Here is a 12,898-nt window from a genome sequence, read left to right on the forward strand (position 1 = left end):
TACACACTGTTTATTCGCCTGTTGCTGATTACTTATATCTGGTTACCTGTTTGAACGTGTCTCCATTGAAATATTCCTCTGTACCACCTTAATTAATGCCTTATTACATCACCTGTCTCCTATTAAGTATCCGTATCCGTGAATTTCTTCTTACTCCAAATGTCTCACCTTAATTTTGCCTTTTAATCCCCCGTGCCACCTGCCGCTACCTGCCTCACCTTAAATCCGCCCCTGAGGTCTGAGAACCAAGCGTCCTCCCTGGCCGTCCTCCAAGGGATGTTGATGATTTTGGAGGAGTGGACGTCGGGGAAGACGCACGTTTCCCCAAACACCGTCATGTTGCAGAAGACGTACACAGCGTCGTCTGGCATGCCAAGGTTGGGGTCGATCCAGTACCAGCCGTCTGAGGACGTAGAGACGAGGTAATGATGAAAGAGACAGAAGGAACATGGAAAAAACAACGTAGAGACGAGGCGATGATGCGAGAGACAGAAGGAACGTGGAAAAAAAAAACAACGTAGAGACGAAGAGATGATAGAGACAGAAGGTACACGGGAGCACATGGGAAAAACAGACAGCGGTGGACTAGGAAGTCCCACCCAGGATATCTGCTGAAAAGAATTAAATTAAGGACTATCGAGTATTATCTAGATATGTGAGTCACAGACAGGATAGCAGAAGCCTCTCTCTCCAGCCTCCGGTCACTGCCGGAGAAGAAAAGAGAGCATAGAAAGATGGAAATAAGATTAAATAGACGTTAATAGAAAGGGGCATAGAAAAAGAAGATGATATTTGAAGAATAAGTGAGGAAGGAACATAAAGGAGGGAAGCCTTCTAATTGTAATGATATAAACATTAAGCACCAATGCTTCTTCGTAATAAGAGAATCATAAACGTGATAATATTTAGAGTAAGCGACGCCCGTAGGGGGTAATACAGCGCCTGAGCAATGGGAAGCAGTCATGGGTTAGTCCAAGGAAGGGGAGGACAGGTTCAAATTCCGTGTGAATATGGTTATAGAGGTACAACAGTAGTAGTAGTAGTAGTAGTAGTAGTAGTAGTAGTAGTAGTAGTAGTAGTAGTAGTAGTAGTAATAATAATAATAATAATAATAATAATAATAATAATAATAATAAATATTTCACATTTACCTATAATTAAATAGAATGTACTAAATTTATATGCAATTCAACAACAAATGAGGCAAGTTAAGAAACGAGACGTGAACTTTTGAGTAATTATAAGCATTATTATTATTACTATCATTATTAATATTATTATTGTGTATGGGTGTATGTTACTGTGTACTAATTTAGTGACGTTGTTTCGAATGGTCGAGAATAATGGCTCAGTATTCCTAGATATCAGATTTTCTTAATTTTAAACAATCATCTAATGTTTCTCCTTATTCTCATTCTTTTTTTTTTCTTCTCATTTTCCTCCTGGTCTTCATTCTCCTTGTCAAGCAATGGCTGCTACAGAATTTCTATATGGGAGGCTCTTAGAACGACGGCTTAGTTGGAAAGAAGGGCTAAGGAGCCTTGTCTTCAAGTTACGTTATCGCTAATGCTTTTATTTAGGGGCCTGAAGGACTCTTCCTTGACGTCAAAGACCTACCTTTGAACTTGGGGTGTCCGTAGTAGAGGTCCTTGCAGGTCCTTGCGGGATTCTCCTTCGTTCCAATGGGTTTCTTCATGCGCTCCAAGTCTTGCCTCATGGTGTAGATGTTGGTGTACATGTCCATCAGCTTCACGTCGAAATCGTCAGGAGCCTCTCCCTTCTGCCGCTTCTTACCGCTGTTGATGATGCCGCCGCCGATGATACCGCCGCTGTCACCGCCGCTGCTGCCGCTGCTGCCGCCGCTGCCGCTGTTAAGGGTGGCATACAAGATATGTTAGCTTTCCTTGATAGTGAGGTGGTAGCACATAGCTTCCATGATTCGTGAAGGTAGGTTAGTATAGTGGCTGTGGTGGTAGCGATAGATGATGTGGTGAGATGGGTTATGTATGAGACAGAGAATATGAGCTGGGATGAGAGGCATAGCGGACAGCATGGGAGCTCATGAAAATGACATATAACTTGTGTGTTATACTCGTAGTTCTGAAGACAGGTGATGAAGAATCGAATTGTCACAATCGTCACTGCAGCTTCAAAAGAGAACATCCAAACATCGCGCAGTTAACGAACCAGTAAATAATACTTGGGTGCACGGACTCCATTGCATGTTATGGATGTAGAGTGTATGATGCTGAGAGCGGTGGAGCAATACAGTCTGAGATGTGGATTTACAGCACAGAGTAACAGACTCACGAGATATATAACAGTTTGGCCTTTTATAGGAGCAGGCATAAGTTCCACTGATATGCTGCTGAACCTACATAATCCTTTACTCGGTAGACTGAAAGCTAAAATATGCCGACATTATGGTGGAACCAAGTATTGTAGAACTAGTTATGGTACAACTATAGACGGCCTATATCTGACAATTTCACTTGCAGGTGACCTTCTACAAATCACTTGTCAGCGAATTTAATACAATAAAAACTGGTTCTTTTATGTCTCTTTCTTCAGCCTTTCAACACTCAATTTACAAAACTGTTACTATACTTTCTGCTTCCATAAATGAAGCCTCACCATGTATTTGCTTATGAGGTAATGTGTACATTGATCTAATAATTACAACTTATCTTCGCCAGTGAGTTTAGTCTCAGTTACCTACAAACAGGGCGGAAGAAAAGAAAAATAATGAGAGTGGTTATTCTGTCTGGGTTCCTTGCTTACTGAAACTGGATCAAGAAAATGTTAAGGAACACCGAAATAAATGCTGCAAACTGCAACTCTCAGATCTGTACCAAGTTTTCTTGTCTATCCCCACATCATCTTCGTCTCTCATCCCACGCCTTCCTTCTCCTCCCCAATACTTCTCCCTTACCACACCTCCATCACGCCCCCTCCCCCATCCTCCTCTGTCATCTTTCCACGCCTCCCTTTCCTTTCATACACCACCATACCTATTCCCATACCTATCTTACCCTGTCCTTTCATCTTCCTCCTTTACCCTTTCGCTTCCTTTACTCTGCTTAAGGCAACACCAAGTCTATGTCAAGGTTTGTTTATCAAGCTCTTCCTGCAAGGAAACTGTAGCTCGACTTCCCTTCCTATGATTAAAGCTTATTTCTCCCCATTCCCAAGGCCTCGTATAGGCCTGAACGGGTTTAAAGATCCCCAGCGAATATTTAAATATGATTTTCTATCATATAAAGATTTTAATCCTCGTCCTGGTGAGATATCGAATTTGTCAGGAAAGTCACATGATTTTCATATGATAACCCAGTCAAACGATCTGAGGCAGGAAACGACTTGAAGGGAGAAATTTTGGTGAATCGTTTCCTGTGCGGAACGGACGTTTTCCCGACGCAGAAAGTCGGTTCTACAGGTAAAACGTCTCGATTAGAATCCATCTCTACAAATTAAGTCGATCTTGTCCACTTGTCGACCTTGTGCTAGTCGTCTCCAGGAAGCAACCGTTGGCATACACTGCTAAAGATGTTGGTGTCTACCAGCAAAAACGTAAATGAGGTGCCATTGGTTCTATGGCGGGGTCGAGGCACCGCTCGTTTATCGGTAGGACATGATAGCATGAGTGGTGGAGGTGGAGAGACAACAAGTGCCTCAGCTCACCACATAATAGAAGAAAATACACCACGATTTGCACGTTAACAACGAAGCAAAATGGTAAGTTATCTGATAAGCAAACCACGAACACGCACGTCCAGACTCGCCCACACACACACAGACACACACAGACACACACACACACACACACACACACACACACACACACACACATACACACACATACACACCTAGCCAAGCATGTAAGGAAACTAGAGAAAGTGCAAAGGTTTGTAACAAGGCTAGTCCCGGAGCTAAGGGGTATGTCCTACGAGGAAAGGTTAAGGGAAAAAGACCTGACCACTCGGGAAGACAGGAGAGATATGGGGAGATATGCTAACGACATATAAAATACTAAGAGAAATCGACAAGGTAGACAGAGACAGGATGTTCCAGAGATGGGAGACAGCAACAAGGGGACACAGTTGGAAATTGAAGACTCAGATGAATCACAGGGATGTTAGGAAGTAATTCTTCAGTCACAAAGTTGTCAGGAAGTGCAATAGTCTGGGAAGTGATGTAGTGGAGGCAGGATCCATACATAGCTTTAAGAAGAGGTATGATAAAGCTCATGGAGCAGGAAGAGTGACCTAGTAGCGACCAGTGAAGAGGCGGGGCCAGGAGCTGTGACTCAACCCCTGCAACCACAACTAGGTGAGTACACACACGCAAAACAAGATATCGCAAACCTTAACTAATTATACAATCTTTTTTTTCATTACCAAGATAAGTCCTCAAAATTAATTTGCATACAACCCCTATCAATTATTTTCGTAATAATTAACTTGACAAACAGTAAAAGACTCGTTTCCTGTTATCTTAAACAGACTGGTGATTTTTACCTGTTATGTTTAAGACCTATCGACTTAAGGATTTTTAAGGTTATAAAGTAAAGGATTAAAATAGACAGTGTATGTATAATTAAAGACAGCAGAAACGATCCCATGTGGAGATACTAAACGAAAAATATAATCAGTGTACATTTCGGTCTCAGAGAAACCCTCTTCAGCGAACAGATTCTCTGTGAGGCCAAAATATATTTTCCGTCTTCACGTGGGTTCGCCTGTTGACATTTTTCCAATTGTTAATTTCAGTTTTGTATTCATTTTGAGGCTCATAACTAACCTACAAACTGGAGGTGAAACGTTACGGTTCCTTTTGTATTAATTTTCCTTTTGCTAATTACTTGATAATGGTTCAAGACAGACCGAAATGCCGTCTGGTTTCATCCCTAATTTGCGGGTCAGGTATGAATTGTCCAGCCACGATACTGTGACTTGTATTCTTCACACTGAGAGGTATACACCTGTGTGTGTGTGTGTGTGTGTGTGAGAGAGAGAGAGAGAGAGGAAGTTTGAGGGTAAACTCAATTAATTATACGCCAGCGAGGCGGAGGCAGCAGTGGGTCTGGTCTCTGTACTAACCTGAGCTTCCTAACACCACCATCAGATTGTCGACCAGTTTTATTCCGATGTCTTCTGCCTCGGAGCTTCTTCCGTCTGCAAGAGTCATGAGTCAGAACACCTCCCGCGACTACCATCAAATACCCTCCATCGAAATTGAATCATTATTTATAAAAGGGGGAAAATAATGAGAGCGAGCATATCGAGCTAATAATGACATATATCTTATAATTTAATTGTTGCAATTAGCAAATATTTTTTTTTGAGCAAAAATTCCTATAAGAAAGCAGTTATTGTTTAAGATATGGGTTAGAACTTCCGCCTAAAGATGTCGCAGTCTTCAGCGTTGTTAGCATCAAGAATGGCTAATCTATATAACTTCTGGAACATTTACAAAAAGAATCTGCAGTGGTTAAGGTTGATATGTTATAGGGCCTGGTCTCAGACCGGGCCTCAGGGGCGTTGACCCCCGAAACCCTCTCCAGGTATACTCCAGGTATATTCCATTACACCACAGCTCGGCCTCTAATATATTTGTTTATTCTCTCTCAGGTACCATTCCTCGTTCAATATTTATTAATCACTGTTGCGACTGCTTGCATCTTCATTAACCTTGTATATCTCCTGGTAATAGGCTTTATATGTGAAAGTTATCTTTGCACATATCTGAAGGAAAATGCGGTGCAAACACAGACGCAGGCAGGGTTGAAACTAATGTGAAGGCTAGGTTCCTGGGCTCTGAGTGCTAGCTCTGGTGTACTGGCTGTCTGTGAGTACTGAAATGAATGTTTTAGTGTTCTGTTAGGCATAACTAGGGCTATTTATAAGGTATAGTTTATGGTTGGTTAATTAGGTTTAAAGCCTATCGACTAAATGTCATTATGGCAGCATATATCTAGTTCACCACCAATCAAGAATACGTTAATTACTAAAATAGGGAATTACAGTAAACTCTAAAGTGTTAAAAGAGGGACACGCACCTCTCGGTGTATATATTCTTGTACAATTTAGTTTTCCCTTTCTTGTTACGTACCCAACAAGCAGTGCATTTATGGAGTGACCCTGGCAAAGGTAGATTCATTTAATTATTCGTGGAAATATGCTAAACCCGCGTGGGCAGAGGTAGAGTAGCTCAGAAATGTTTCTCACCCTTAGTCATGTATCATGTATCACTTAGCGCGTTACATACTTAATCACGTGTCATGCACTTGGCTATCATCAGTCATGTGTCCTTATGCTCATACCGAGTCCGTACTGAGTCGTGTACCTCAATGAACATCATTATTGACGCATGTATATCAAGGTACATCAATGTAAGTCACTGCAGTAATGATCTTCAGTAGATTTAATGTCAGTTGCTTCAGAGTGATTTACTTTTTTGTAAGTTGTTTATATCAGTTGGTGCTGTTTATGGGTGTCAGTGGCTTAGGCAGGTCTGGATATAGAGTGTCAGCTGGCACTGTTGTTTAACACTTTGGCCAGCTGATGAGGAAAGACAGTCAGATGCCACATTCAAGGGTATCAGGGAGGTTTTGGACACCAAGGAGTGAAACGGCACAGGCTGGATCACTAAGGAGGGTACGGAAGCGTTCAACAGCACAGGGATGGTTTGCTCCGGGATACTGAGGTCTAGAACAGCACGAGGGTGGGTTGCCCCAGGAGCACTGAGCCTGGGAAAGAACAAGGGTGGGTTGATCTGGTGCTACGGGGCTCCTGGAAGAGTACAAACGTGGGTTGCTTCATTGGTACGGGGGTCTGTAGGAGTACAAGGGTGAGTTGCTCCAGTTTTACGGGACCTGGAAGAGTACAAGGATTGGTTGCCCCGGTGCTATGGGGGCCTAGAATAGTACAAGGATGGGTTGCTCCGGACGTACGAGAGCGCAGAACAGTAGATCACTCAAGGATTATAAAGGCATGGAACAGCAAAAGGATGGGTCACTTAGGGCGTAAGGGGGCGTAGAACTGCACATGCGTGGGTCACTCCACTTGTGCGAAAGTTGGCGTCAGTAACTGGGATTCCCATAGCATTTACTCCACGGGTTGAAGGTGTTTAGGAAAGGGGAAAGGAGGAATAAAAGTCACAATACCATGGCTAGAACAATTCACAACAAAACCAAGAGTTGGAAATGAAAACCAGCAGACGTTGTACTCCGTTCCAGACCATAACTATGGATGGTTCGGGTCAGCTTGAAACGACATCCAGTTTGTATTTCCAACGTGTGGTTTTGTTGTGAAGGTTATGATTGTGACAGCAAGGTGATATGTAAGCACAACAATTGCCATAAAGCTTGAGTTAAAGCTATGTTGTTGCTTGACGAGGAGGCGGGAGGGAAGGCTGGCTATCTAGATCAGACTGCTGGTATGGCCATTGATGAAGCAGTTCGTCCCATCCCTGACTACCGGCAACTGTAGCTGTGGTGAGGCCAGTGGTGATGCCAGTGGTAGTGCCAGCGGAAATGCCAGTAGTGGATGTGTGGCACTTTAGGCGAATAACAGGCAATGAAGCGATGCCGGGAAGTTCCTCCACACAAGTAGGGTCTTGGGAGTTGACATGGCTAGCCACACTCACCTCTCCACTTGAGTGGGACTGGGTCTTCGTCGCCTACCCACTCGGCTTCTCCCAAGCCCGGGAGAGAAGGGGTTTTCAGGCTGAGAAGTGGGCTCGCACACCTCGCCTATCCTACAGTCGTCATCAAGCCTGCAAAACCTTCGAGTCAGCAGATACACCAAGCAAATACCTAACTGAAACTTATTAGTGGACGACATTAAATCTGCCACCATCGTTGCTTCTCTTCCCGGCCACTTGACAGCCATCAGGGGATGTGTTGAAGAAATAATTTTTCTCCCTATGTAATGCAAAGCATATTTTTTAACAACATAATGATGAATTTTCATATATATATATATATATATATATATATATATATATATATATATATATATATATATATATATATATATATATATATATATATATATATATATATATATATATATATATTATACATGCGCTGGATATAATTTTATAAACATTCTTGAAGCTGCAATTGTGACCACCACCTAATTAAAAAACATTTAATTGTCTAAATATAAATATCCCTTCAGGTAATTTAACTGGCCTTTGTCCATCGCCGAAAGTATGAACGAGAAATTTTTCTTCATCATTCCCACAGAACTCCTGGTTTGTAGTACAGGTTAGCCATCTTGCTAGAGATAGCTTCAGATCCTACGAGCAAAGCACAAGAAACTACATGGTTATCAAGAGGATGTCACCTAATCCTACGACGATGCCACCTTACTTTACGAGGATAGCACATCTGATTCTACGAAGATATCACTAGATCCTACAGAAGAATCATGACCGTTACTTACTTGGCCTCTCTCTTGAAACGTCCGGAGTCTTCAGGATCATACGGAGCATCACGCTGGAAGAGCAGTTCAGGGGGTAGTAGAGGTAGTTCTCCTGGGGGTCCGGGGGGACCTGGGGGACCTGACGGACCAGTCTCTCCCTTCGGTCCTGTGGAACCTGGTACACCCTTTGGCCCATGAGGACCAACCAATCCAGGAAGACCCTGAGGACCATCTGCGCCCTTGTTTCCAACTAGACCGAGGGGGCCCTGTGTTTGTGAGAACAGGATATAGAAGTAAGTTTTCATAAAATTTTTTGCCAAACTTCATCACTTATATCTCAAGGTACCTGCTAGATCAGTCATGCCTCGAGTTACCTACTAGATCAATCCTGCTAGGAATATTACCCAATGTTCTTTCTTACATCAGAACATAATTTTTTTTCAGTTTCGATGAATATAATTTCATTAAATGTAATCAGGTTCAGGTTAAGTCTCTACTTAGTGAAGCAATTTGAGAATTACATTCAGATATGTTATCACATTGCCGAAGAAATCATGAAAGGGTTTTCTCCAGGGAAGCTGGAACGTACCGATTCACCCTTGATTCCAGGAGGACCCTGAGGGCCCTTCATACCAGGTTCTCCCTTCTCGCCCATCTCTCCCTTCGCTCCTGCTATTCCCATTTCTCCTCGGTGGCCTTTTGGTCCTCTTCTTCCTCGTCGTCCCTTTTGGCCCTTTTGTCCAGGGTTTCCAGGGAGGCCGGGTTGGCCGATCTTGCCCTCCTTGCCCGGTACACCAACCTCTCCCTGTAAAACAGAACATGTTACGAATATCTGTATTGCATATGCACCTTGCATATCCAACTTGACTTGTGAAACTGTATGAATCATAGTTCCAGAGTACATACTACTTTCACACTCTCTACAGTAGAGCTTTTGTTTACTTTGGCAGTGAAGCAAAAAGAAATGCTAAAAAATGCAGCAAAAATTCTAAAGAAAATTAGCAATGTAGGTAGTACTGTACTCACCAGTGAATAAAAAAAATACGTCTTAGTTTATAGATGTGTTCTTATATCAGGGTGATGCAGTGTATATACTTACAGCAGGTCCTGGTGATCCTCGGAGACCAGGTTGACCTTGAGGGCCAGGCAAGCCTTGTGATCCTGTTGGTCCAATTGGTCCAGCTGGGCCAATCAAGCCTCGGTCACCTTTCTCCCCTGGCAAACCTGATGGACCCTGCTGACCCGCTGGACCTTCTGGACCCTGTATGATGCAGATAAAATATCGTCTTTATCAAGGTCTCTTTAATAAAATCACTAGCGAATTTGTTTACAGCACGTGAGAATTTTTTTGAGAACTCCAGGAGATCTAGATACTGCAAATTAACTACTGAATAATGTAAATAATTTTTTTTCGGTAAATTGACAGTGTGACGTGAGGACTTACAGGTTTGCCACTGGCTCCAGGAAGACCCATTTGTCCAGGTGCACCTGTCTCTCCAGGAGGACCTGTCTCTCCTGGCTTTCCGTCGTCTCCGTCCTTTCCTGGAACTCCTTTCGGTCCTTGCTTGCCGGGTTCCCCATGTGGTCCGGGGAAACCAGGTGGTCCAGCATTTCCTTTCGGTCCAGCAGGGCCAATCGGTCCTCGGATCCCTGGTGAGCCTTGTGGTCCGGGCTTTCCTTCTTCTCCCTTGGGTCCAGGGGGACCTATTTTTCCCTACAATAGGAAGACACAGATATGAAAGTAACTTAATCTTATCCTGTTACAGAAATTCAAATATAATAAAAATAAATCAATAAAACTAACTGAAAACTCACCCTGTATTTTCTTGGCTACATTATTCATTTAAAGTGAAAAAGAAAACATTTCTTGTAATATTTTCTAACGTTTTTGAAATCTTTAAGAAAATTGGTAACTTTAGTTTGCGAAAACACATATAATACATACAAATCTCAAGAAAAAATAGAGAGTTGCCTACTTGCAGTTTCTGAAGTCGGGTCTCCGTTCATTTTCCTGCCTCTTGACTAGTCATAAATGATCACACGCTACTCGAGGCCTAGTAGGCTCCGTCATTCTTACTCTTAGAACTGTATGTCTGCCATCAACCTCCTTCATACCGTTCGACTTCTAGTCATCCTTAGTGTAATAAACTATAGAGGGATCATAATGTACTCTGTACTCACGTGTTCTCCATGACAATGTTCTCTGTGCTCCCGTGTTCTTCATCACAATGTACTCTATACTCACGTGTTCTCCATCATTGCCGGGTGGACCAGGTACTCCAGGTGGGCCGTTTTCTCCTTTCTCCCCTTGTGGACCGTCTAAACCAGTGGGACCGGGTAAGCCAGTAGCTCCCTTGCTTCCGACTTGTCCAGCTTCACCAGTGGGACCCAGTGATCCAGGGAGCCCTCGCTTGCCTATGTCGCCCTTTTCACCCTTTGGCCCTGATGCTCCGGGCATTCCTTGTACTCCTGCGGGGCCGGCAGGTCCGGGCAGACCCTGGGGTCCATCCTCGCCTTTCCTGCCCGTTCGACCCATTCTTCCTGGTGCTCCACGCTCTCCTGGAGCACCGGGAGCTCCCGGGGCTCCTCGCAGACCCTGAGGCCCTGCAGGACCCGGAGGACCCTAACGAAAAGTAGATTTGTTGTGATTAATTATCAACTCATCACCTCAGCAATGCACAGCTCTTACACTAAGCAACTGAAACGTACACGGTGAGTGATGCTGACTTATAGAGATGAGCTATTTCTAAAATTACCTCAGGCAATAATCTCTCTTCCGTCAATGATCATGAACAATCATTTCAATACAAAAAAGAGAGACATCCGTAAGAGCCTAACAAAATAATTTAGGTCATACATTTCATTAAATTTGAAAAGTAAAAATGCAGACTAATATAATAAGACTCCAGAAGATTCTTAGACAGATGAGGCAAATTAAAATTTGTGATATTATACAAAGTTTAGAATGGGTTAGTCAGGAAATTTAAATCACGCAATACTTTAGCTAACTGTTTCCCCTGTGAGAAAATGGCACCTCTTCAGGTGATTAAAAAATAAAGTTATAATCAGATTATATTAGAGAAATCTACAGCTATTACTCTTGAGAGCCTTTGTTTTCCGTACCTGCAGTCCCTTGCCGCCCTTGAAGCCTTTCTCACCAGGGGGTCCAGCCTCGCCCTTGTCACCGTCCTCACCTGGTTCTCCAACCGGTCCAGGGGCGCCAGGCAGACCTACACACCCACGTGTAAACAGAACTCATTAGCATGCCTCAAGAGGCAAACAGTGCCTGTATGAATAATGCAGGATGCAAACAGCACCTCTATGAATACACAAGAGGCAAACAGTAAAATAAAAGAAGCAAGTCGTACCCATTAGTTCCATACAAGAGGTAAATTGAATACCCCACAAGAGGTAATCAAAAAAGTGTCTATTAGAATAAAACAAGAGCCAAGCAGCATCCATTAGCGAAACACAAGAGGCAAACAGTACCTGGTAATATTACACGAGAAACAAACAGTACCTAGTAGCACCACACAACAGGCAAACAACATTCATTTACAGCACACATGAGACAAACACCAGTCAAACAGAGGAAAAACCATATTTGATTATCATGCAAGAAGAAAAAACTCGCTCTTAAACCAAACGTAAACAGTAAAAAATATATATATACTGCAAACAAGGTACATAGAACTTCTTGAAGCTTTGCAAAAAGTGAAAAATAATTCGATAATGAGAATAAACAAGATATACACAGCATGTATCACAGTGTGTGTCCAGTATCCCCAACCACCAGAAGGTAAACGTGAGTGTACACTATGTATTACATACTATGTATTGCGTAGTATGTATTACATACGAACACTGTCAGTGGAGACTACCAATTGGTAGTATCCACTGACAGTATCAACTGGTAGTTCCCATTGGTAGCACCAACTGGTAGCAACCATTGGTAGTACTAATTGGTACTAAGTAACCATTGGTAGTATCAACTGGTAGCAACCATTGGTAGTACTAATTGGTACTAAGTAACCATTGGTAGTACCAACTAGTAGTAACCATTGGTAGTACCAACTGGTAGTAAGTAACCATTGACAGCATACCAGAGGCAAACATCCCTCAGTAACAATCGCAGGCAAGCGCTAAGCTCGTATGGGTCCTACGACGACTAGGGTGATGATGGGAGGTAAACAGATTGGATCAAGAGCCCTTAGCCAGCATCAAGGGCTGCACTGCCTCTGTTATTCCCTCTTATGAAAAAAAAATGTATACATCAGCAGTGCGCCGCAACACTAGCTATGTATCCCCTGTGATATTCCATCACTCAGCCAGTGGGGGTGACTTACCTCGTGGGCCTGGGAGTCCATCTCTTCCAGTGGGTCCAGGCGCTCCTTGATCACCCTGTGGGAATATACATTTCCAATGTATATATTGGTATACGAAAGAAGTTAAACTTGTGTGTGTTATTC

General features: G+C 43.0%; 1 protein-coding gene across 4 annotated transcripts in view; it reads right to left on the reverse strand.

Annotated features, from left to right (window-relative positions):
- LOC128696299 (collagen alpha-1(XI) chain) overlaps positions 1 to 12,898 on the reverse strand; it is a 107,669-nt gene that overhangs the window by 2,548 nt on the left and 92,223 nt on the right. The window contains exons 17-27 of one of the 4 annotated variants that reach the window (XM_053787474.2): positions 12,776 to 12,830; positions 11,553 to 11,659; positions 10,675 to 11,052; positions 9,874 to 10,143; positions 9,529 to 9,690; positions 9,019 to 9,234; positions 8,451 to 8,695; positions 7,648 to 7,776; positions 5,100 to 5,174; positions 1,618 to 1,868; positions 219 to 403 (exon numbers count right to left, since the gene is read on the reverse strand). In XM_053787474.2, the coding sequence (XP_053643449.2) occupies positions 219 to 403; positions 1,618 to 1,868; positions 5,100 to 5,174; positions 7,648 to 7,776; positions 8,451 to 8,695; positions 9,019 to 9,234; positions 9,529 to 9,690; positions 9,874 to 10,143; positions 10,675 to 11,052; positions 11,553 to 11,659; positions 12,776 to 12,830 (2,073 nt within the window). The remainder of the gene's footprint in view (positions 1 to 218; positions 404 to 1,617; positions 1,869 to 5,099; positions 5,175 to 7,647; positions 7,777 to 8,450; positions 8,696 to 9,018; positions 9,235 to 9,528; positions 9,691 to 9,873; positions 10,144 to 10,674; positions 11,053 to 11,552; positions 11,660 to 12,775; positions 12,831 to 12,898) is intronic. The other 3 variants (XM_070092304.1, XM_053787475.2, XM_053787476.2) reach the window with 3 other exon arrangements.

This window comes from Cherax quadricarinatus, chromosome 39 (assembly GCF_038502225.1).
Source record: "Cherax quadricarinatus isolate ZL_2023a chromosome 39, ASM3850222v1, whole genome shotgun sequence".
Taxonomy (NCBI): Eukaryota; Metazoa; Arthropoda; class Malacostraca; order Decapoda; family Parastacidae; genus Cherax; species Cherax quadricarinatus.